A 24,780-nucleotide genomic window follows, 5' to 3' on the forward strand; every position below is an offset into this window, starting at 1 on the left:
GCGCGCGTCACGGCGTCACGTGGCCGGCGGGCGGGTGCGCGCGCGTGACGCCGCTTCCTCCTCCTCTTCCTCCTCCTCCTCCTCCTCCTCCTGCTCCCGCGCAGGCGGCGCGTGATGCGGCGCGGCGCGGGCGCGCGCTCCTGCCCCGCCCTCCCGCGGGTCACGTGGGCGCGCTGTTTGGAGGCGGCACCGGGAGCGGCACCGGGAGAGCGCGGAGGGGCCCCGGGAGCGGCACCGGGAGAGTGCGGAGAGTGGTGAGGGAGCGGCACCGGGAGCAGTAGGGAGAAGGAGCGAGCCGTGGTTCCCGTGCCCCGCCGGGGCTCGGCTCCCGTCTCCTCCCCGCGGTTTCTGAAGGGGTTTGGGGGGTGCCTCTGTCCTTTGCGATCCTTCGCCTCGCTCCGGGTGCGGCAGGCAGAGTCCCGCGGTGTCGCGGCTCAGCCCCGGCCGGCAGCTCAGGCCACACCGGCGGGATGAGCAGGGCAGAAGTGGCCATTAAGGTTTTTAAGACGCTTTGAGAATTTGCAAGCAATAACTTTTAGTTTCGTTGGATAAATGTGCCTCTTCCCTTTTCCTAGGTTCTGGTGAGAGTGAGCGCTCGCTTTCCTTTAGAGGAAATGTGAATTCCCCCCATGACGGCTTTTCTGGGACGGAGTTCCTTAATTTATGGGACTGCTTCCTAAAGGGTACTTAGAAATTCACGGACTTGCCTGTGCAGTGTAACAGGTTTAGCGTTTTGTTAAGCAACTTACAGGTTTAAACTTTAAACTCAAGAAGAAGTTATTTTAAAATATGTGCTGCTTAGGAAAAATATGAGATTGCAATTTCAGTAGTTACTTAATTGTTGGTTTTCACTCTGTGTTATCTCTTGACTGTGGGAAACGACATTCAGTGGAGAGGGTAGCTTATAATTGTATCAAAGTGCACAAATACAGCTAATTCTAAATTTAGTATAACTTGAGAGTAATGCTCCTTAAATTTACTTTTGGGAGAGGATACGATGTAGTTATAAAATGCCAATGCTAAATATTTTCCTTGGGAGAGCTAGTTTCAAATCAAGTTTGGATGCTGTGGGGAAAAGTGAATTTTTCCAGAAAACAAGGTGTAAACTTTTTTCCACAGGTAGATCTAAACATAGCTGCAGTTTAAATATTTCCAGGTAGATTATCTGATAGATTAAGTTTTCAGAAATGAACTTGAACAAAGACTTCTCATAAATGAGGCAGAAGCCTTTGTTTTCCAGCCCTTGGGCCTCTTTTTGGTGAACTGAAACCTGATGGTTTTTGAGTAGGAAAACACTTGGTGTTTCATTAAGCACTGAACATCACTCAAATGAAAAAAAAGAGCTAATAAAGAACTTTCTTTTTGGCAGGTACAGCTAAAAGCTGAAGCCATAAGGCACCCATGAGTGAGTAACACTAGTCGTGTGCATCCATGGCCTCTGTGCCAGTAATTCCAGACTCTTACAACCATGTCTTGGCAGAGTTGGAGTGTTTGGATCCCTTGCTTTCTGCACTCAGGTTGGATTCCAGTCGTCTTAAGGTGAGTTTGTGGTGTATGGGGTTTTTTATTTTTTAAATTTTTTAAATATTGAAGTAATAACCCCATTTGGCTAATTATTTGATTAAGCCATAGGATTAATGTAACTCTTTTTGGGGTGTGTGCATGCTATCTTAGTGGGGGGAGCACTTTGGGAAGAAAGAGTGCAGATAATGGACCATGTTACTCTGTGTGTGTTTCCTTCATGCAGCTGTGTGGGTAACACAGCCTGACACAGCTTACACTGTTTGCTCCAATGGCAAAGTGCTGTTTCATGATCTTCACTGCCAGTGGTTCAGGAGTGGCACACACAGCTGGCAAACGATGAAGCCTTTAAAAAACCCACCATAATAATGCAAAAAAAGATGCTGTGATCAGACCTTACCAGGTTATGCATTATGATTTTTATTCCCTCAGTGCACATGTATAGATGTGTCAAAGAGGTGGCTGGCTCTAGGCAGCTCAGGAGGAGGCCTGAACCTTATCCAGAAGGATGGTTGGAAGCAAAGACTCTTTCTCACTCACAAGGTAAGGATAAAAATTTTAAATGAAAATTTCCAAAAATGGGGCTGGGAAAGAAACATTTTTTTTAAATTTATGTATTGTAAGAGTCAATAGGTGCCTTTAGCTTACTGAGTTGTCCAAAGAAGGTGAAGTTTTGGACTGCTGTGTTTAAAATAGGCAGTGGTTCTGGAGGGTATCCCCAGAGTATGTGGTATATTAGATTTCATGAGATGTGAAAAATATTACTTCAGCATGTCAGACCTTTGTTTTTCAAATTCTTACTTTTTAACAGCAACAACAAAGTCACCTGATTATTTAAGGATTAGAAGAAAATTTTGAATATGAAACCAGAGCAACTCAAAAGTGATAACTCCCAGTGTTTGAGTGTTCAAGCTGTGACATAGCTGGATAAGTGAAGAAAAGATAGGCTGACTTACTGTTGCTGGAAGAGATCATGAAACAGGGATTGTTGTTTGTACAGCCAGGTGCTATTTCCTAGGAGCCACTGCTGCTTCCAGTATAGCATGAATGCAGCCAGTTTTTTAAGGCTGGGAGCACCAAATGTAATTCTGTCAAAACAGCTTCCAAAGGTGTGAGGACAGAAGAGTGATTTCTGTGCTTCCTAAATCAGAGAACGCACTGCAATCTTTGCTCTTGATGTTGTTGTGCTGTTGTCAGCTGCATCTTGGAGCAGACTCAGTGTTTGCAAACAAAACCCAAGCAAACAGTAAAAACCAACCACATCACAGCAGAGTGGTAGCATCTGTTGGCATGAATCTGGTTTATATCTTAAAGATGAAAGCTGCACAGTGGTAGTGGCAGTACAGGAGCAAGTTTCACCTGCTCATACTCCCATGCTTGCTTTCAGGAAGGTGCCATTTCCCAGGTGGCCTGTTGTTTGCATGATGAAGACTATGTTGCTGTTGCCACCAGGTGAGTGGTCTACTCACAAACCTGAGCACTGGATTAATATTTTTAAGAAGCTTCAAGTTTCAGATGTGGACAGCTACTGAGAACTCAGAGTTAATTTACCAGGTTAACTGGTAGAGGCCACTACAGGATAATTCTCTGCACAGACAGTTTGCTTAATTTTTTTTTCCTGGAGTAGTCATTCTAGGATTAAGTATTATTTCTCTAACTGAACATGTATGGCAGAGCTCTTGCATGTGAAATTACGATGATAAATGTCTTTCTGAGACCTTTCAGCATAAAAAGAAGCATTTTCATTAACATGATAGAGTGAGATTGATGGTTAATTCCATTTGCATTTATTAAAATCCATTTAAATGTTTTTCCACATCCTCACTTGCAAGTGTAATATCTGTAAGAATAGCCTTACAAAGCTGCTTATACATTGCAGTGCAAAGAAGGACACTTATTCTTCTGCAGAATTAAGTGTGACACTTGTTGAAACCATGCAGCCTCAAACAGAGCCAGCTCTGAGGCATGCTGCTTTGCTTGGGTCTCCTCTTTCTTTGGGAAAATGCAACTTTATTAACTGATAAACATCAGAAGACTTATTTTCAACCTGTGTTCTCCTTTTAACTTCTTGTAGCCAAGGCCTTGTAGTGGTCTGGGAGCTGAATCAGGAACGTCGTGGGAAGCCAGAACGGATTTATGTTTCCTCTGAGCATAAGGGCAGAAAAGTCACAGCTCTGTGCTGGGATACAGCTGCCCTTCGAGTTTTTGTAGGAGATCATGTGGGAAAAGTATCAGCCATCAAGATTAACACATCAAAACAAGGGAAGGTAAATGTTGCATAATTTGATTCAGCTTAATTCACAGGGGGTGATGTCTGGAACCTCTTTGTTTAGTTTGGCAAAGTGGAACAGAGCAGGACTTGCCAGCTAATGAAGTTCTGGTAGCTTTAACTATTGGGATGAAGAACCAGTCTCTTGAGATAACCATAGAAATCCTGACCCATGAACTCACCCCATCCTTATTCTATCTATTTCAGTAATGCAACTTGAAAATGCTTTCAAATGCTCAGAATTAAAAACTGGTCAAGCTCCTGCTTCTTGGTATTTACAAGTATCAAAGTCAAGGGTCTTGGTGTTTCTGAGCTTATTGGATTCCTTAGACTCCAGTTGCAGGTTCAGCTGTTTGCTTTAGTCCTCAATTCAGCTGTTGGTCAGAGAAAGAGCAGTCCCAGACTCTGATTTTGCTTGGTCTTTTCTGGATGCTCTCATTCTAAAACGTCGGGGTCAGATAAAATGAATGGTAGGTGGTCATCGAGCCTACATGCTTTATATTTTGTGCAGAGGAGATGCCTGTTAGTGATAGCAGCCTGATTTCTAGCCCTTGAGTGTTCTTTAGCTTTTACTTCTACTGGGTTCTTTCTTTTTAATCAGTAAAAAGGAGCAGAACCTGGGAATAGTTGTGTTCATCTAGGTGCTTTCTGGCCCTCATGGAAGATTTTGATGGAAAATTGACTTATAAGTAGCAAGACCATTATTACATTTAAATAAAGAGGGGGGGAAAAGTCAGTTGTGGGAGGAGAAAAGGGCAAGGCCCATGGAATCTGTGTCTGTTCACGCCTATTAAAGGAACAGGATTGTTGGATTTCTCAGATAATGTACTTAGTCACATTCCTAAGAAGGGAAAACACAAAAATGGTGACTGACAGCAAATTCAAATGCAGTTCCCAGTTGTTTCCTTATCCATGAGTCTATCTGAGACTGTTCATCCACCCATGCAAACTGAGACACTGGTAGGATAAATAGTATGTAGATAATTTGTGGCAGGGTAACAGAGAAGGTGAGTTTGTGAACAATCTAATTCAGTAGAAGTTGTTTTTTGTATTAATTAATCCCTCTGGTCTGTTTCTATAAAATTGCTAGCTCAACATACCTATGGGGAGAATTGGAAAAAAATTGCAAAGCTTACAATAGCAGGAATAAAACCCTCTCTTAATGTTACAGGAAAAAAACCTTTATAAAGAAATATCAGATTGCTACAGGGATATGACTCTTTTTCTTTAATCTTCAGTATTGGTTTTGGGAAAAGGAGGATTTAGATTTCTGTGCTTCTGAGCACTGTAGCCTTGCTTTGTAAAGACGGAGAAGGAAGGCACTGTTCTGTCTTATGCTGTGTATTCATAGCATACATGAGTCTTTTCTGAGTTTTGCTGTTTTGACATAATGAGACAGTTAACTTTAAACTGAAGACCACCAGCATGTTTTCTCATTTTTTTCCTTTTTTAACTGTAGGCTGCAGCTACTTTTGTGATGTTTCCTGTCCAGATTATAACCACTGTAGATTCTCGGGTGGTTCAGCTTGATTATTTGGATGGAAGGCTGCTCATATCTTCACTTACCCGCACTTATTTATGTGATACTGAGAGGCAAGTTCTATTTTATTTCTGAAATACTTCAGAGTCACACACAGTTTCTGAAATGACATCAGTGTCTCTTTACCTAGCTCATGCTCTCTCAGTCTGTTTCTGAAGATGTTGGGAGATGTAGTGTCAAAGGTTTTACTGAAATCAAGATAAACAACATCTGCTGTTCTCCCCAGCATTTCATGTTGGAAATGATTTCTGGGAATGTTCCCACCTTCCCATCACTAGGTTGAACAACTGGTTATGCTGAAAAAAACCCCTTTGATCTGAGCATCCATTTCAGCTAATGAATATTTCTGCACCCTCTCTTGTATAAACTTTGGGCAAGCTTTGTAGTTTTCATTACAGATCTTTTTAAGCACCAAAACCAATTCAGCAGCTGGGATTAAGAAAAACATAAAATTAATTAGAGCTTTTATTAATGCTGCCTTACTTAACAAGTAAATTTTTTTTCTTCTCTAGAGAGAAGTTCTGGAAGATTGGTAATAAAGAGAGAGATGGAGAATTTGGAGCATGTTTCTTCCCTGTTGGAAAAAACAGTGGGAATCAGCAGCCATTAATATACTGTGCTCGACCTGGCTCGAGGATGTGGGAGGTGAACTTTGATGGGGAAGTGCAAAGCACACATCAGTTCAAGCAGCTGCTCTCGTCTCCACCTCTTCCTGTTGTTACTCTCAGGTAGAAACATGAGTTTTATCAGTGTTAAACTTGTTTGGGATGTCCTTAAGACTGAAAAGACTAAATCAACTCCTGCTTCAGTCAAACATTAATCCTAGTTGTCATCTTAATAGTCTCCTCTAAGAGGTGTAGCCAGTAATTATCAAAAATGCCAAAACCTTGGTTCTGCAGCTATGTCTGTGAGCACAATGAATGCTGCTGTTATGAGACTATATTTATTTAAGCCAGCCATGTATTCACAGGATTAAGAATTTTAGAAAGTAATGGTATTGTAGTTATGCTTGTAGTTGATGATAATTTTATTTTGCAGGCAGGATCCTGATTATACAGGTTCCAGCGGCTCTCCACAATCTTTATCTTTCTCCAAGCTGCTGTATTTGACGTGAGTATTGACAGCATAGCTTCCTGTTGATAAAGCAGGCTTAAAAAATTATATATTCTCCTAATTTATATTACCAACTTCAGGGTTTTGCATAAGAATTTCCCAAGTATCCTGCTAAACCTGTCCCACATCTTGCTTGCTGTGCTTAAGCCAATGCAATGCCTGCATATTTTACAATTTTTTAATATTTTACCTATTTTAGCACAATTGACTGTCACTTCATTAATATATACTTTAATTGCAGTGAGCACTGTGTGGTGACCTGGACAGAAAGAGGCATTTATATTTTTCTTCCCCAAAGCCTTCAAGTCTTACTCTGGAGTGAAGTTAAAGGTAAACTAAAGTTTCTTAAATGTTGCTTTGTAACACTGTCTGTTACACTGGTCATTCTAGAAGTCCTTGCCTAACATGGAAACTATTCAAGCTCAATATCTGCAGCTGAATGGCAGAATATTTGTAAAAAACTTGTCATCTGTCTGATATATCCTTGAATATTTACCATCTCTGTGCCTCCTCCAGCCAACCCCTCCTTCCATAGATCTGAAAACATGCTTCTGGAGAAACAAAACATGGTGTAGAGTGACTCATAAAATACAGTAGTTAAAATACAGGTGATTAACCTGCAGTATCTTTTCCTCTTTACTCAGGCTCATTGTCAGTGTCCTGTGAGAGATAATCTGGCTGCTGAAAGTTTAAAACCTGGTTGTTTTTATTTTCCGAAAACCTGCCTAAATTGCACAGAGGGAATATATTTATTTGGCAAATGAGTGAAGCCTCATAAACAGTGGTGTGTTTGGTTATAAGCAGAGTCCTCCAGTAGTTATTATCAGTCAGTCTTTCCCCTTCTCCCCATTTTGGTGTTAAGTTTGCAATACCTTTGTTGGGGAGTGTTTGCATACAGCATAAGTATTGTATTTGAAAACTTCTGGAAGGCCAAAGTTGTTTTTTTACCAGTGAATATTTCCCTTCTGTTTTAAAGCTAACAGTTATGTATTTATCATCTTTATCAGGCTTTAATTTTTCATCTCAGAATAAAAGGAAACTTTCTGGTAATTTAGTGTATTTTTGAAGGTTTTCTAGAAATGCAACTGTGGAAAGTTTTGACAGTGTGTTCTATAGTGATTAGATGCTAGGTCAGCACTCCTCAGTGTTTGTTTTCCCCATGCATCTCATGTTTTGCACTCATTTGCAGTCAGGTGGGAATATGCTTTCACCTTCTTTCAGAGACAGTAAAGAGTGTTGATTAATGCCTTCAGTCCTTCAGGTATTGCTCTGTGTGTGGTTTTGCAGATATTCAGGATATTGCAGTTCACAAGAGTGAGTTGTTCTGTCTGCATACAAATGGGAAGGTTGTGCACCTCTCCCTCCTGCTGGTCGATCGCTGCATAGAGCGTCTGATGAGAAGAGGTTTCTGGACTCTTGCTGCCAGGGTCTCCTGTCTCTTCCAAAATTCAATTGTTTCTTGCAGAGTAAGTAAATACCTCCTTGTAAATGTGCAATACAACTTCACTGTCTTTCCTGCCCCCCCCCCCTCCACAAAGTTTCATGGTCATTGAGATTCTCATTGTTGGAGTTTTTAAAGTTATTTAAACGTTATACTTTAAGGATGAAAATCATCCTGCAGATATGGTATCTTTTGTTTTCACATGTCCATTAGAAGTAATAATGCTTCTGTTTCACTGGGTGCTTTTAGGCAAGAAAAAATTTGCCTCTAGACAAGCTGGAGCACTTGAAGTCTCAGCTGGATGCTTCAACCCAGCAAGATCTCATTGCACAACTGGAAGAACTGATTGCAAAGTTGGAACCTCTGGATTCTGCATGCAGCAGTAGAAGGAGCAGTATTTCATCCCATGTATGTGTATTGGTAATGCCAAAAATGTGATCTGCAGGTTTTATCTGTATGGCTTGAAGTCACCCCATTGCTCCCTTGGAAGATGAAGTTTTCATTTCTACCCTGTCTACTCCATCTCATAATGCTGCATTCTAAAACTAGGTGTAGTGAAGAGGTATGAAACACCACTACTTGCATTCTGTAAGCTCAGACCTCTGCCTCTTTCCCATCTTATTTTAGGGCTAATGGCTGAGATGTGGACCAAGATTGGTACAAAGATGGCTTTTTCCACAGCTCTGTTTAATGTTTTAATGTGCTTCAGTAAAGATAGTCTTGGTTATAACTGTACTTTTATACGGTGAAAATGAATGTCTGAGTGCCCAGAGCTATCTTAGCCCTATGTAAAAAATTGTTGCACTCTAAGAAGCTTAAGGAGAAAGCTCTAAAAAGATCAGAGCATATTTCTAATAAATATACGGCTGCTTTTTAAGAAATGGGAAATGTTTCATAGTTTATACAATATCAGCTCCTGCTTTTGCTTCAACAGTGTTTAAAATGAAAGTTTAAAAATCCAAGTAATGTAAATACCATCTTGATGGGGTAGACAAGTTTTTCTTCATTAGCCACTGTGAAAGTAAACCATGTAGACTGACCATGAAAAAAAAATTGTGTGTTGGTCCTGAAACTAAATAGTTTTGTGGGGGCTGTAATTGTGCTAGCTGGGTATGGCTGACCAGCAGAAAGAAAGATTCTTGGGTATGCAGCTACAGAGGGGTGTAGTGGCAGTCTTGACTGCAGGACTAAAGCTGAGGTGGGTTTTGCCTTGCACTGGGTACACCAGTTGTTCCACAGGCTGCTTTCCTAAAGGCAATTGCAGCACACGCATCTTTTTAAAGGCACTGAACTGCACGTTTGCTGGCATCTGTGTCCTTTTCCGTTCTGGATATGGTAGAAGTACTCTGTTAAATAGGAGTTTTCCAGGCAGTGAATTATGAAACACTCTGAGGTTATTTGTGTGGCTACAGTTGGTCCATGGCAGAAAGCTGAACAAGGAAGTGCAACTCACATGATGTCTCACTCCCCTCCTTGGTCTGACAGGAAAGCTTCAGTGTCTTAGACTCCGGAATCTACCGTGTTATCAGTCGAAGGGGCAGTCAGTCAGATGAAGACTCCTGTTCCCTCCACAGTCAAACATTCTCAGAAGATGAGAGACTTAAAGAATTTCCTGCACACCATGAAGATGAACAACTAGAACTTGGTAATGCTTCCTAATGAAAATGTTTGTTGAATATGTTTGTTCATTCTACAAGAACTTGTGTTGGCTCTGTGCTCTTACTTTCCACTTTCAAGTTATTCATTATTAATACATGTAATTTGATCAGTTGAAAGAGTCACCCCACCTTCCAGCCAAAATCTTTCCTGAAACATTGGGTTGAAAAACTGGCTCCACAGAATCCAGGCTTAAAAGCAAACAAAACCCAATGAAACAAAAGGTCCAGAGGGCTTTACCAAGCATGGGCTTTGCTCCAACTTCACCCTCTCCATGTGTAATTGAGCATTAGTGCTAAGATGCTTTCAGCTGTCCATGCCAGTATCAATTGAGTTTCAAACAAGATTTGTTTGCTGCCAGTATCCTTTTGTAATATTTGTTCCAGAAAATAATTTCTTAGTCTGGATTCTGGCTTACATTTCTTCTGGGAGAGCAGAAGGATTCTGATAAGTGTCCTTAACTTTTCAGAGTCTCCTTTGCACAGGGGATCATCTCTTACACATGTAAACATTAGTGGAAGGGTGCTAGAATAGTTAATAACTAACATTTAGCCCATGCAGGGAGCTTTTTTATTTTCTGACAAATGCCTGTCACTGGGCTTAAGCTGGAGTGAGACTGTAATGGGTCTTGTTCTCTGCTCTGTTTGGGATTGGGAGGGGATGCAGCAACCTGGAAAGATGAAGAGCTGCCTTGGAACTAAGTATGATAGAGAGGCTTTCCTATAAAAAGGCTATTTTTTAGGTTTTGCAAGGAGTAGGTGCCAGTTGAGGATGGAGAGAATTTGGATGCTTTGGAGGAAGCCATACTGGGGAGGGAGAGTGCAGAAATTGGTATTTAGTCCCTTGTCAGTAGTGTTGTCCTGCTGAGTAAGATACACTTAGGTGTACATATGCCTCTTTACCTACGTCACTGCAAAAACAAGTGAGGAAACTCTAAAGTGCATCATTCCCAACATTAAATGTCAAAATTCGGGTGACTTAATTTTTGAATGTCAGAAGATAGATAGAAAGGTTCTGTGTGTTCCACAAGAGATGACAAATTCACTGATTATTTCCAAGTAGAGAAGTTCTAGATGCTTCTTGAAGCACGAGTATTTGATTTGGTATTTGGAAGAAATGGACTTAGTGTTTCCAGGCTTGCAGTGACATAAGATGTAATGAGTTTTTAGGTTTCTAGTCTGCATGATGAACAAAAGCAACCTTATTTACAGCTAATTGTAAAGTCAGTTGTGACCTTTAGGCACTGTTGAGGAATTCTGATGGTAGATTGTCTGTAACAGGGCAGCATCTTTTCCTCTCAACGCTGTGGTTACTGCTGTTACTGTTGCAAAATGCAGTGTTATCCTGACTGTAAATGATCCCTTTTTTCTTGTTGACATCACTTAAAGATACAGTGTGAGCTTGTAACAGGAAATGACTGAGCAAAACACATTGTAAATACTGTTAGGGATATGGGAAAGAAAAGGAAGTAGTTAGTGATTCTATATTTCTTCTGATTATTACCAAAAGCCAGAGAGCTGTGGGCTCAGATTTTTAAGTTCTTTCAAATAAGAGGGTGAGTTATACCTTAATAATGGCTTATGTGTCTCTCTGTTCACATGTGATTTAGATTTTGGAAATCATGGTCAGGACTGACTTTACCATCAGTTGTGAATTGATATATGCCACAATACTTAATTTTCCTTGATGTATAAATAACTCAGTGGATTAAATCAAGGTTTTGTCCTCTAAATGATCTGTAAGTCTATTTTTAGGAGATAGCTTTCATACTGTTGTTGATAATTATTTTTCTTGCTGCAAAGCCAAAGCACTATTAATAAAGCAGACTTAACTAGGTTCAAAATCAGTAGTAAAACGGCCCTTGAAACCTGGCTCCATGAGTTCTTGAGTATTAAAAAGGAAAGTACAGTGGGCAGGTTATCCATTAATCAATTAGTGACTTGTAGGTCGTTTCACTGTTCCATTTTTTTGCCAGATCACTGTTTCATGACTTTTTATTTCAATTCCATTTGTCAGAGAACGTATCTCATGCATCTGTGGTGGTTGAGGCTGACCGGAATGAGACATTTCTCCCATTCAGTATTCCTTTGTCATTCCGTTCCCCATCTCCTCTCGTCTCTCTCCAAGCTGTCAAAGAAAGGTAAAACATGCAGCAGGTTCACTCATCCATTACATCTTGCCCTCTCCTGTCCCCTGGATTTTGTAGCATTGCGTGGTTTAGTTCATACTCCGTTCTGCAAATGTGTAACACCTGAACTGGAACACCAGAGGTGCAATCAGGTTCACCAGGCAGTTTAAATCTTCATCTTGGCTCTAGTGAAGATATGGAGAGCTGCTGGTAACTTCAGTGGAGCCAAGACTTTAGCCTCGGTTTTAAACAGTTAATAATTGTTACATGTCTAGGATTATTTACTGTTACCCTGTAAACTCTGGTTGTGGTTTGTATTCAAAGGAAAGCTTACTGAATATTGGTTTGGGATTTTGCCTTCCTGTATCTTAGGGGGAAGGCTTCTTACATTGCATAGGGATAAACATTAAAATATTCTAAGCAGATAGATATTGCTAAAACATACTTGCAAAGTGGTCTGTCCTATCCCCACATAAACTTTCAGTGCATCTAATTGGTTTCCCAAACACTTATGGAATAATGGTAGCTCATGCCTGCTGCAATTAGATCTGTATCCATTTTTTTTATAAATCACATTGGTGTTTTAAAACTCTTTTTAAGAAAAATGGAGGATAAGGGGGTGGGTATACAAATACAAAGGTGATGGTGTTATATATTTCACTTAAAATTTCTGTGAAAGTGCTGTATGTTAATTACTTAGCTAAAATGTCTCTGGCCTGGCAATGGTCTGGAAAATTGTACAGCCTTCCCTTGATCACTTCAGTTTGTAATTTGTGTCCTGCAACATAGAATTGTTGCTGCTATCAGCAGTGTGAGGGGCTCAGAATAAACATCAGAAGTACACGCAATGTTTTGAATTCTTTCTAAGCCATAAGCAGCCTTGAGGACTTTACTAGTAATAAGTGTTTCTGCTAACAGTGAAAGCTACATTTTCAAGTATTCACTGCATGCAATTAATCATTAAATAAAATACTATCATATTTACAGTTAATTATGTTGAGTTGGGATTTTTTTTTTTTTTTTTTTTTTTTCCTAGAGCAGGAAGCTTATTTTTCTGTCCAAATCTGGTTGACATAGTTCTCTTTGTGGCAGTGGTAGAAATAATTGAGTTCTGGTATGTTCACTGAGCTTTGTCTTCAATTAAATACCTAAAGGAATAGGGACTACTGAGTGAAAAGGACGTTGTTGGTGAGCTTTGTAATCTGAAGAATTTGAAGCATTGTAAAGTGTTTTTTTACCACCAAGAGTGACATAATTTCCTAAAGATGCTTTATGTTTAAAAGCTTTAAAATGCAAAAGCTAAAATGTAACCATTCTGCGTTTATTTGCATACAAATCACAAATACGTGTCAAAAATCTGTGGCTAATGTTGGTATGTGATCCTGCTTCTCCAGCAGGAGTGTTAAACATTTCAGGTTTCTGTGATGAAAACATGAGCATGACTGGAGTACAAATTTTGAGCAGGTCCTTAGCAGGTTTTGTTCCTGTTGGTCATCACTGCTCTCATCCTTTTCTCAAGAGTTCTTCAGATTATAAAGTCTCTGAAATGATGGTTTGAATGAAAAGAGTGCTTGGTTTGTTTGCTTCTGAACTCCTGATGTTAAATGTTTGAACTTGTGATTCCTAGTGTTTCCAGCTTTGTACGCAAAACCACGGAAAAGATTGGCACACTTCATATAAGTCCTGAATCTAGAGGGAAGCATGAAGCAAAGGATGATGAGCAGCTGCCAGAACTAACTCTTAATCCAGTAGCATCTCCCCAGGAAGAAAAAGAGTGAGTGCAAAATTACATTTTCTTAGCAGTTGTCCAGCATTTGCTGGATGTCCTGAGGATAGAAAAAATTCTTTCAAGCAGAATGAGGAATTTGGGATTAGGTTTTTCCAGCTGCCTTCATTCCTGTGGTGGGTTTCAGTGGTTCTCCCAACTCCTTTTTTAGAGCTGATGAGGCAATGAGCACAGAGCTAAGTAATTTCATATTCCAGTGCTTATTTACCACTTTGGACTAACTTTCATACAGTAGTGTGGTACTGTTTTTTGTTCAGTACCTGCAGAAATCTACTGTAGCTGGAGTAGAAGCAGTAATAGTAAGCCACCAAAATAGTATTATCTGTTGCTCTTCATGCCCAGTTTATCCATAATTTCTGTTGAGCTGTTCCTTCTTACAAGTGATAGCTTTGTATTCAATAAAGGAATTAGTGTTGAGGAAATTTTTCAGGAAATCCTCACTTAAATTATTGAAGTTAATCCTTCAGATAAGACTGAAATGAATGTGCTTTTCTAGGTCAGAACCCCAGAACTGCCAGCTTCCTGAGGAGGACCATCTGAGAGATCTCAAGGCTGCAACAGCAGAAGCTATGTAAGCTGAGAAACTTTTTACTGTATAGATATGTAGGCCTTTGGCAGAAAAAAATGATTGGTTTTTAAAAATTTTTCTTTTAATTTGTTTTACATGCATGCACGTAAGAGTGATGCTCTAAATGTCTGTTAACAAAACCTGAAGGGATCTCAAGGTGAATCATTTGATTTCTCTTTTTAAAACCAAGCAAAACTCACTAAAAGTTCTTCTAGCATTATTTCTTAAGTACAGGCATAGTTTAAAAAAATCAAAATCGCAAATAAAAATTCATTCTGAAATAAATCCTAGGGAGCTCAAATATAGACAGTGTGAAGTAGCCTAAATTCTGTTTGATGCACTCAAAATCACAAAAAAACTAACAACTGAGTCCAAGTCAAGTGTAGGGGTATAGTTACACAAAGCATATTTGAAACTTCACTTGGGGCATCTTAGAATTGTTAAACTTAGCAAACTTGTTTTTTATGCTGCAGAGCCAAGCTCCAGGATCCCCTGGTTTTGTTAGAACCTCAGTCTATGAGGAGAGTCTTACAGGAATGGCTTGTCCATCTAGAAGAAAAATTCAGCCAGGAGCATTCTGCTTTGTCTCTTAAGAAAAACAAGACTGTGTGTGCTGAAAATCAGAGGGCAGTTGTGGAGGAAAACCTGCAAGTGGCTCCAGCTGACAGAGACCCAGTAGACAAGGAACAGAGTGGTATTTTGGAGGACTGCATTGCAAAGGAAAACACTGAAACCTGTGCAAGCAAATCCATGTGTGAAAATGGTACTGATGTGACTGGGCCTCTGGGCTGTGGCTTTCAGGTGTCTCCTCCATGTACCATTGAACCTGATATTCTGAAAGATCTCATGGAGCTGACAACTCTGTGCTTTGAGCTGCGTGTCTTTTCTGCTGGGAGTGCTGAGGCTGAGGAGAGCTCTGAGGGAAGTCTGCCACCAGCAGCTTCAGGGACCTTGGCTTGTAGGTTTATGCAAAGCTACTTCTTCCTTTTGGATTTAAAGAGAGTAAAGCAGTGTATTATAACCACGTGTGCCACCAGCCCTAATGTATGGGAAACATACATTGCAGGATTGAAAGGTAAATGATGAATGTTTTATTGCTTCTTAAACTGAAAATAAGACTGTTTAGGAGGAAAAAAACCCACCAAACTTTGAAGACTCTCATAGTTGTGTCTGCAGATTTTCCTTCTGCCAGTGTAGTGTGGCAGGGGAAGGATGCTTGGTCTGTGGGAGTTTTTGTTCTGGTTTTGGGTTGTTTGGTTGATTTGTTTTTCTCCCAAATACTTCCCTTAGGAAGAACTTAGCTCAGCTGGTTAGAACATAGTGCTAATAATCCCAGCATTGTGGGTTCAAGCCCTGCATGCAATTAATCATTTAATAAAGCCATTCACTTAAGAGCTGGACTTGATGATCATTGTGGATCCCTTTCAACTCAGAATAACCTGTGATTTCTTAAAAAGAATTGTTGGCTCCTTGGAGAGAGATTGTTCTCCTTCCACTCTGCAACTTTAAACCTGTTGCATGGACCTTGTTAATGGAACACTGTAGTGATCCCAGCCTGTTTACAAATATATGAGCTTCTAAGAGCAAAAGCATCAAATTAGAATCACAAGTCTGTAGAAAGAAGGCAGAAGGGAAGGAGGGGCTTCAGCATTTGCACTGGAAGATTTGGCCTGTAAAGGAATGTGATTAATATGAAACAAAACTGAATGGAGTAGATGAGTGGCTTGCGATCACTTCACACTTCCCTGTTCCACAGAAATACTTTCTGATCCTTTTGATGCCCCTTCAGTTTTACTGAACCAAAGCTTCATGATGATATTGCAAAACAGAACTTTTCTGTTCTCTGCACTCAGCTTCTGCCTTATTTATTTCTTTTAAGAGTGAATTAATGTCTTAGTATTGATTCTGCTCCAGCTGAGAGCAGTTAAACCACAGAATCTTTCTTTGAGGGTTGGTGTTTGTGTTTCTGGGAATCTCTTCACTGTTTGGATTCTGAGAGCCCTAGAAGTGAAAGTAGTGTATGCATTCTCAGTTTGTCCTTAGTTGGACTGCACTTGTGCCTGGACATTAATACCTGCATTTCATTGGGATTGAGGTGGGTGTTGAACTTCCCATGAAAGCAGTGATAAGCTGTTGTTCAGCAGAAGGATGAAAGGAGGGCCAGGACAGGTGAAGGAAAAAAAAAATGCCCAAATCTTGTAACTTGTGTGCTGATTTATTTCAGAAATAACTTGTCAAAGTCCAGTTGCTTTAGCAATGGAAAGTGAAGATATGTTGAAAATACTGAAGCTGCTGCATGACCTGGGGCCATGGGATGACAGCCCACTGTTGCTGGCACATGCTCAAAGGTTTGTACCCAAATCTTCTGAACTTCCTGGTGGGAATTGCTTCATTTACCATGTCATGAAGATTCCTGGATTCTCCTAGAGAGATCACCTTTCAGTACTATTTTGAACTTAGAGGAGATGTTGCAAAATTTATTTTGCTGTTTGGTACTGAGAATAGGTTTTATTCTCTTTTTTCCTCCAGGCTTTATGAAAAATTCGGGGAAACAGCTCTTCGTACCTTGATCAAGTTCCACCCCTCTATTTTACCTTCTGATATTAAACAGCTTTGCAGGAATGATCCAGCTCACTTTTTAGCATATTTAGATAGTCTGGTGAAATCCAAGCCAGAGGACAAAAGGTGAGGGGAATGTAGAATCCTTTTCATCTGTCTGCTCTCTTCATGTAGCTGTGTTGAGTTATTTTTTGTTTTAGCTTTTGGGGACATTTTTTTTGTGTTTCTGTATCTGTCTGCTTGATGTTCTTAAGCATTAGGTTCCAAGTAATTCTGGCAGTTGTAAGTAAAGCTGGCCTTAGACTGGAGTTTTTGTTAGGTTATTGTATCTAGTTTTAAAAGGGATTTACTAAATAACACTTTTAATGGAAATGATTTTTTTTTTTGTTCCTATGTCTGTAGTTCAGTGTACCAGGATTAGGTCACTTTTAAAAAGCTCCAAGCAAACCAAACAAAAAAAACCCCACAAACCTGAAAAAAACCCCAAACCAAACGTGTGGGAAGTCAACCTGCAAACTTGATTTTCTGTGGTTGCCTCAGTTTATAGAGACATAAATTATTTTAGGCTTTTCCACACTTAATTTTATACCACTCCCCCCAACCCTTTTTTTTTTCTTTTTTTAATGTTAATTTGTCCACACACAATCTCTGCTTCTCCATATCTGGTATATTTAAAACTGGTAGGATTTTTTTTTTTTAGTGTCTGCTTTGTTTTCCAGGCCATTTCTCCTTAGGTCTCTTCTGCAGCCGGAATCTGTACGGTTGGATTGGTTGTGCTTGGCAGTTTCTCATGATGCTCCACAAAGGGCAAACACTGTGGATGAGGAAGGAAATCCCAGGTAAAGTGGGTTTCATTCAAGTTCCTGAGTGCAACAGAAAGGTCTGGGTTTGGGTAAGATTTTGTGTGAAAGTTTGGATCATTGACTCCTTTGAGCATTTTGCAGTGTTCAGCAGAAACAACCAAAGGATTGAATAACTTTAATTTGCAATGCCTTCCGGAGTGACTGCTCTACTGAGACTGCACATGGTGTTTCATTCATTTATCCTCCTCTCTTTTCATAAATCTACCAGAATGTTCTGAAGAAAATCAATGATGCTTTAAAACTGGGTTTCTTATCTTCTAGGCCAAGATCACATTTGTTTACTTGGGGCTACAGCCAGCTCATTCTGCTCTTGATTAAACTCCCAGCTGATTTTGTTATGAAAGAGAAGATGGCTGACATCTGTAAATCACATGGGTAAGGAGAAAACTTGGTAATTCTAGATACTTGGTTATTAGGTATTCTGACCCTGAGAAGATAGAAATGTAAATGACCTATCTGCTTCATGTTTGGGCAGGGTTTTTTTTAAAACCTTTCCTTTTTTTAGGGTGAATATTCAATGTCCAATTTAGTGTATCAAATGGGAGGTATTCCTCTCTGTTTCTGACATTCATTAAATTTAGTTGCTTTTGTCTTTACTGATGTGATTATTCTTGACTTTGGTTTGAACTGAGTATTTGATTCCTAGAAATCTTTACTCTCTTATTCTAGATTTTGGCCTGGATATCTTTTTCTCTGTCTGGAGCTGGATAGAAGAATAGAAGCCTTTGCTAATATTGTTTATTTGGATGATTTGAGCCTGTTGAATGGAGAAGATGGTTAGTAGTTCTTAAACTGTATAAACATACTTCTGTAATGTAGGAACTGCCCTTATATAACAGTTTGCCCAAAGCTGAATTTAACTTTTATCTTTTGAACTGTTTTTGTAGCCCTGTGTGTAGTACAGCATATTTGAAACACATAAATGGCATTATACTCTTGTAACTTCATGCTGTGCTTTGTGAAATCAGTTGTGCTAGAAAATGCTTACAAGTTAAAGAATCTTGATTTATTTATCAGTTGGGAGTAAAAGTTAACCTTGGTGTTGTAGACAGAGGAGTAGGAAGCCTTCCTGCACAGCACAAAATTCCCCCACTACCTGTGCAGACACCCAGAGTTAGGGTGAGTGAAGCATTGTACCACGAGGCAGAACTTGTAAGAAAATTCACTCTGGCCCTAAGATGGACAAAACTTTGTCTCTTGACTTAATCCAAAGCCTTGAATACTGAACTATTGTGAAGCCATGTGTGTTCACCACTAAATCTTTACACTGAGTTAGGGCAGTACATTTCTATGTACAATTTGCTTGGTTTCCTAAAATTTCAGAGTAAAATAGAATAGCTAGCTTCCCTTTTAAGTACAGATTTCGTTTAAATAGTAGTCTTAGAATAATCCTTGCTTTACAAATAATGTAACAAACTCATTTTACATCTAGGTTCCATTCCAGAGACCATAGAAGAATGGAAGTTTGTTCTGCATCTTGCACAGAATCACAGCACAGCTTCCCACCAGCACAGCCCACAGAACGGGAACGCTGTCAGCAATGGAGGCCCGAGCTGCCCTGACTGCATCACTGTGGAAAACGTCGCTCTGCTGCTGGCCAAGGCCATCGGCCCAAATCGAGCCCTGCCTCTCTTGCAGGAGTGTGGCTTGACACTAGAATTGTCTGAGAGGTTTACTGGTGTCTGTGAGATACTGAGAATTGCTGAGAAGAGGCAGAGGTAAGAGATGTGTCAGCAGAAGATCCACACTATTCTTTTTGGATCTCCTCTGTGTTTTAAACTTCCTTTGTGGCTAACAAGAAGATACAACGCTTCACATTTTTACCTTCAGTTTTAGACTCATCTGAAAGCTTTCATCTTATTTTAGACTCATCTGAAAGCTTTCCTATTATTTAAGTGATTTGCAATGTAGGCATTTTAAATTTGAAAATGAGGAAACAAAATCATACATTCAAGGTGTATGTGAAGGAGATTGTCTGTCTGAAAGAGATCTGTCCTGCTGAGACCTCTACAGACTGTGACCTCTCCTTCTCCTTTCAAAGGTTAATGGTGATGTCAGGATGTTACTTCTGAAATGCAATCATATTTTTTACAAACTTCTCTTTAAAAAGCAAGTTGTTCTTTCTTTTAGTTAGTTAGTTCTGTTAGTTCTCTGTTCTTTCTGTTAGTTTTTTTACTGTTTGACCTTTTTTGTTCCCTTTGCTTTGTTTGCAGAGCGCTGATTCAGTCCATGTTGGAAAGGTGTGACCGGTTTTTGTGGTCTCAGCAAGCATAGAAAATAACTTGGGAGAACTCTGGGACCATTTTATACTGTAATGACTGTATATTCAAGTGCCTCTTAAATTTCACAGGCCCTTAAAAATAACAAACTCCAGTCTAAAAGTTCAGTTATACTGAGCCAGTCTCCATCTGGCAGGTATCTGACCTGGAAGTGATGACAGTTCTTCCTTATTCCTTTGGAGAAGACTTTTGAACTGCAGACTATAGATCAAAACAAGCCAGTATTTATCTTGAAATTAAGCTTACAGATTTCCAAGATGAAAATTGCTGAATTTATTTTCTGAGTCTATAACTTAAGTGTTCAGGGATATGAGCCCCTAAGTATTAAATTATGATGTATAAAATTTTTTTGCTTTTTTTTGTTTGTAAACATGAGAAATTCCAAGCCTATACTTGTTTAACTTTCCTGTAAATTACATTTATCTTTACTGTTGCTGTAGAAGTGTCTGTTATGGTACCCATTGGTTTTTTCCCCTTCTTAAATTATACGGACAGGCCTTGCCTATTTGAAATATGTTAATCAAACCAAGTCTTAAAATGGGAGAGTAATATTTTTAAGTAGTGGATTTATGGTTAAAAAATGCTGATTAACAGACAAACTTGTTAACTAACTTGCTGTTAAACTACAAAAAACAATATTTCTAAATTGCCCATACCTGTTTGTGCACTGTGACCATAGACATCAGTTGTGATACTCTAACAATGCTCGGGACAGTGCATTAGAATCAGAGTTGTTTAAGTTGCAAAAGACCCTGAAGATCCAACCCTCCAACCATTATCCTCCAACCATTGCCAAATCCACCACTGAGCCATGTCCCAAAGTGCCACATCTACATGGCTTCTAAATGCCTCCAGGGATGGTGACTCCACCACTTCCCTGGACAGCCTGTTCCAGTACTGGACAATGCTTTTGGTGAAAAAATGTTTTCTGATATCCAATCAAAAGTTCTCCTGGAGCAACTTGAGGCCATTTCTTCTTGTCCTATCCTTGTTACTTGGGCAAAAGAAACCCAGCCCCACCTGGCTCCAGCCTCCTTCCCGGCAGTTGCAGAGAGGGGTGATGTCTCCCCTGAGCCTCCTTTTCTCCAGGCCGAACACCCCCAGCTCCCTCATCCTCTCCTCACAGGACTTGTGCCCCAGACCCTCCACCAGCCCCATTTCCCTTCTCTGGACTCACTCCAGCCCCTCAATGTCTTTCTTGCAGTGAGGGGCCCACAACTGGACACAGGATTCAAGGTCTGGCCTCACCAGCACAGGGGAACAATCCCGGCCTGGTCCTGCTGGCTGCACTATGGCTGATCCAGGCCAGGATGCCCTGGGCCTTCTTGGCCCCCTGGGCACTGCTGGCTCATGTCCAGCTGCTGTCAGCAGCACCCCCAGGTCGTTTTCTGCCCAGCAGGGTCCCAGCCCCTGTGCCCCAGCCTGTGGCCCTGTCTGGGGCTGTTGTGCCCCAAGGCCAGGCCCTGGCCCTTGGCCTGGCTGACCCTCACCCAGCCGGCCTCAGCCATCGATGCGGCCTGTCCAGATCCCTCTGCAGAGCCTTCCTGCCCTCCAGCAGATCAGCCCTGCCAGCCAGCCTGGTGTGTCTGCAGCTGACTGAGGCTGCCTCCATCCCCTCATCCACAGAATTGATAAAGATTTTGAACAGGACTGGGCCCACGAAGCCCTGGGGAGCACCACTTGGGGCTGGCCACCAGCTGGATTTGACTCCATTTTCCACCACTGTCTGGGCCTGGCCATCCAGCCAGTTTTTTGGTTGGTGAACAGTCCACGTGTCCAAGCCATGAGCAGCCCATTTCGCCAGGAGAATGTTGTGGGAAACAGTGTCAAAAGGTTTTCTTGAAGTTAGGTCAACTTTGGTAATTCCACAATTAATTCTGACATTTTGGAAAGTAAGATGACTTATTTTAATAACATTTTTAGAAGCTGAAGGTTTACATAAGTATTTTCAGATGAATACTGTCAAGAAAGAAGTTTTTTTATATACCTGGTTGAATATGAAGATTCACAGAATCACTTGGATTTTATATCTCATTTACATAACTATGCTTTGTACTAGCACTCTTTCTGCATTTAATACATCTTTGAATAAGTTTCTTTTTAGATTTCTAGTTTTGATCCACTTCACTGTATGACTCATTTTAAGCAGAAAGCCACAGCATCTGGTCAATATTCAATTTTCACAAATATCATTTAAATAAAAAAGTAATGCATTAATTGGAACTAAATCAAAATTTGATCATTTTGTTGTAAAAATATGTGAAAATACTGCTTTATAAGGAATCTTTTTATGTAGACTTGCAGTGCTTGTAGTGCTGCGAAAAATGCTTTTAATTAAACTAGGACTGACTACAATGTTTGGCCTTTTGAGAGATGCAGTCTGCAGACTGTTTCACCTTGTCAGCAAGAAAAACTTGGGTGTGGTGGGTTTGTTACTTAACATGGGGAAGGGAAATTGCAGGGTCACAACACATGTCAGGCTTCCTGCCAGAGTGTTGCTTGTGGAAAAGCCAATACAAAACTATTTCTGAAAAAGCAAACTTTAAAGCTTCTGGGGTTTACATACTGCCATTGGAAATAGAAGGCTCTGTGCCATCAGGAATACCCCATGCTCTCACAGTAAGGCTTGGAATAGCCAGGCACCTACCACATGGTGTTGGTGCCTGTTCTGTTCCCTGCCAGATGAGCTGCTGCTGCCTCAGGGGCTGCCACAGTTACCTACCTCGGGTTCATGCAGTGGGTGGTGTAGCTGAGTGCTCCCCTTGCCTTCCTCAGAGGAATTCCTGGATTTCTGAGAATGTGCCTGGCTTACCTCTCTATGGTTCCACTCCATTTGCTTGGTGTACTTTGTGCACACATCAGTCTCTTTCTTACTTCTGTGGGGGTTTTATATACTTGGTTAACTGAAGGTTGGAGCTTTTTTTTTTTTTTTTTTTTTTTTTTTTACAGTAAATCATAATTCCAGTTAGAGCTTTTTTAAAAAAAATCATGTCAGAAGGGTCATACAGATAACATAACGGGAAGTGTGTGTTCAGATTTTGTGTCTGATGTGAGCTTGTGTTTATAATTTCAACCAACTTGGCTGTCAATAAAGAGTGAGAATGTACTCTCTGAAGAAGAGTTGGAAAATTAATGTTTCCTATTCTGGATGAGTTTGTTTTCATCTCACATGGGTAGGGTGAAGGGACTGAAATTGAGGGGGTCTTCTGTTCAGAAATTACTGAAACAGAAGCTGCCTGAGCAAGGCTCCTGTCAGCCAGCTGAGCACATCACTGGCAGCTCAGCCAGCCTCATGGGGAAGATGAGCTGCAGCTCAGCTTTGGCTTTTGTGGGTGACTGGTGGTGGGAGAAACCCATGAGAAGCAGAGATAAATAAAGGGGACTTAGCCTGGAGCAGCTTTAAGTAGAAACTGCTGGTGGTATTTTCTTTTTATCAAAGAAAAAAATATCATACATTATTTCACTATTAGAAATCTATGGGTAAATCAGTTTTACTTCAGATAAATACCTACATTTTCAATCTGCTTCTTGAAAGGAGACAAGTTTCCAGTCATTCTCCATGTCTGTAAGTCCAAAGTCACTGGTGGTGTATATTCAATACTTGGCAAAATTCCTGAAATGAATTATTGCACACATAAGCATAAAAAAGGTACAGTTCTTTCCCAGATTAAGAAATATCTGCAGATATTATTGTGACTGAGGTGGAAATTCACCTCATCTGCTTTCTCAGATTGCAAAATTGTGGAATGTTTGAGGAACATAGTTTGCATTCACAAATATTTACAGTTACAGGGCAACCAGCATGGAGTTGTTTTTTATCTTAACTGCATCAGAATGCACAAACCAAGAAATGGTCTCCAGGCCCCCTCAATGTGTTGTTCCCCAGTGGGCATGTGCTGCCAGTGTTTCTTGCTTGGCCAGGAGGAAATGCTCTGTTCAAACCCTCCTCCGTGCTTTGCCTCTCTGTATTGTGAAAGCAGCAGTGTTGGCTGCAGCTCATTTCTGTGAGCCAAGGGTCATGACCTGGAGTGCAGGCCAAGAAGATACGGTGTCACATTCACATTTTCTGAAAAATCCCTTTGCCCAGGAGTTTCTCCTGGGAAGCTGAGAAGCCTCAGAGAAAAAGGAAAATAAATTCTTACCTCAATTGTTTCTCCTGTGTTGTGGTCACATGTGGAATTTGTTTGGAGATTGCTTATCCAGCTGGTGATTGTTTCATTGGTTTCATGTGGATTGTTTTGACTTATTGGCAAATTATGGTCAAGCTGTGTCAAGACTTTGGAAAGAGTCATGAGTTTTCATTATTATCTTTTCAGCCTTCTGTAAGTATCCTTTCTGTATTCTTTAGTATAGTTTAGTTTAGTATTCTTTAATATAATATAGTAACATAAAATAGTAAATTAGCCTTCTGAGAACATGGAGTCAGATTCATCACTCCTTCCTGCCCCACAAATACAATAATTCAGGAAAGGAGGGCTCAGGCTGTTCCCTGCTGGAGCCTCAAGCTGCAGCTTTATCTCAGCTCCAGCACTGTTGTCATTGCTGCTGTCCTCCTTGCTGGACACCAGGGGCTGCATTCTGAGATGTTCTAAAGAATCCCTCCACTACCTGCCTTCTTGCAACTGTCCTCATGTTTTGCAGAAATGCATTTTTTGTCCTCATGGTCCTTCATGTTTTGCAGAAATGTTGGTTTGGAGAGAATGTGAAACAGTGTAAGACTCAAAATATCCTCTACAGTCCAGAGTGTGTGAGCTCTTGTAGGGAAAGGTTCCTTAGGTCACTTTTGAAGGCAATGCATTGTTCCAAGACCCTGGGCAAAGTGCCAGGTGCCTGTGCCCCAACTTACAGGAGTCATTTTCCTTGTTTTGTAAAAACCAAAAAGGTGATGGCCGGGGCTACTTGCAGCCAGCAGAGAAGGCACTTGAGCTGCCGTGTACTGCAAGGATGTGGGTCTTCAGGCTGTGAACTGGGTTGTAGCAAAGCACAGCACTCCCCTCCCTGCAGTGGCTAAGCTGTTACACTGTGAAGTATCAGGTTCAGGAGTGCCAGGTGATAAA

At 40.6% G+C, this 24,780-nt stretch overlaps 1 protein-coding gene across 12 annotated transcripts; it reads left to right on the forward strand.

The window, feature by feature from the left end:
• The first annotated feature begins 106 nt into the window (after positions 1-106).
• HPS5 (HPS5 biogenesis of lysosomal organelles complex 2 subunit 2) lies at positions 107-22,856 on the forward strand. 12 transcript variants are annotated; one of them, XM_071427815.1, is made up of 24 exons: positions 107-254; positions 576-683; positions 1,370-1,539; positions 1,954-2,064; positions 2,909-2,973; positions 3,596-3,788; positions 5,250-5,387; positions 5,847-6,058; positions 6,369-6,440; positions 6,685-6,773; positions 7,731-7,909; positions 8,134-8,292; positions 9,370-9,529; positions 11,557-11,680; positions 13,296-13,442; positions 13,951-14,025; positions 14,496-15,097; positions 16,247-16,370; positions 16,552-16,707; positions 17,301-17,420; positions 17,706-17,819; positions 18,114-18,220; positions 18,877-19,162; positions 19,658-22,856. In XM_071427815.1, the coding sequence occupies exons 3-24, from the start codon at positions 1,432-1,434 to the stop codon at positions 19,716-19,718; spliced, it is 3,402 nt and encodes a 1,133-aa protein (XP_071283916.1). In that variant the 5' UTR covers positions 107-254; positions 576-683; positions 1,370-1,431; the 3' UTR covers positions 19,719-22,856. The 12 variants fall into 12 exon arrangements, 11 of the variants coding, with proteins under 11 accessions (XP_071283916.1, XP_071283919.1, XP_071283917.1 ...); XM_071427816.1 differs by having other exon boundaries at positions 177-497; XM_071427818.1 differs by lacking the exon at positions 576-683 and having other exon boundaries at positions 124-254.
• The last annotated feature ends 1,924 nt before the right edge of the window (positions 22,857-24,780 follow it).

The sequence above is a fragment of the Agelaius tricolor genome, unplaced genomic scaffold (assembly GCF_023055355.1).
Source record: "Agelaius tricolor isolate 1412-34295 unplaced genomic scaffold, bAgeTri1.0.p SCAF_5, whole genome shotgun sequence".
NCBI classification, from domain to species: Eukaryota; Metazoa; Chordata; class Aves; order Passeriformes; family Icteridae; genus Agelaius; species Agelaius tricolor.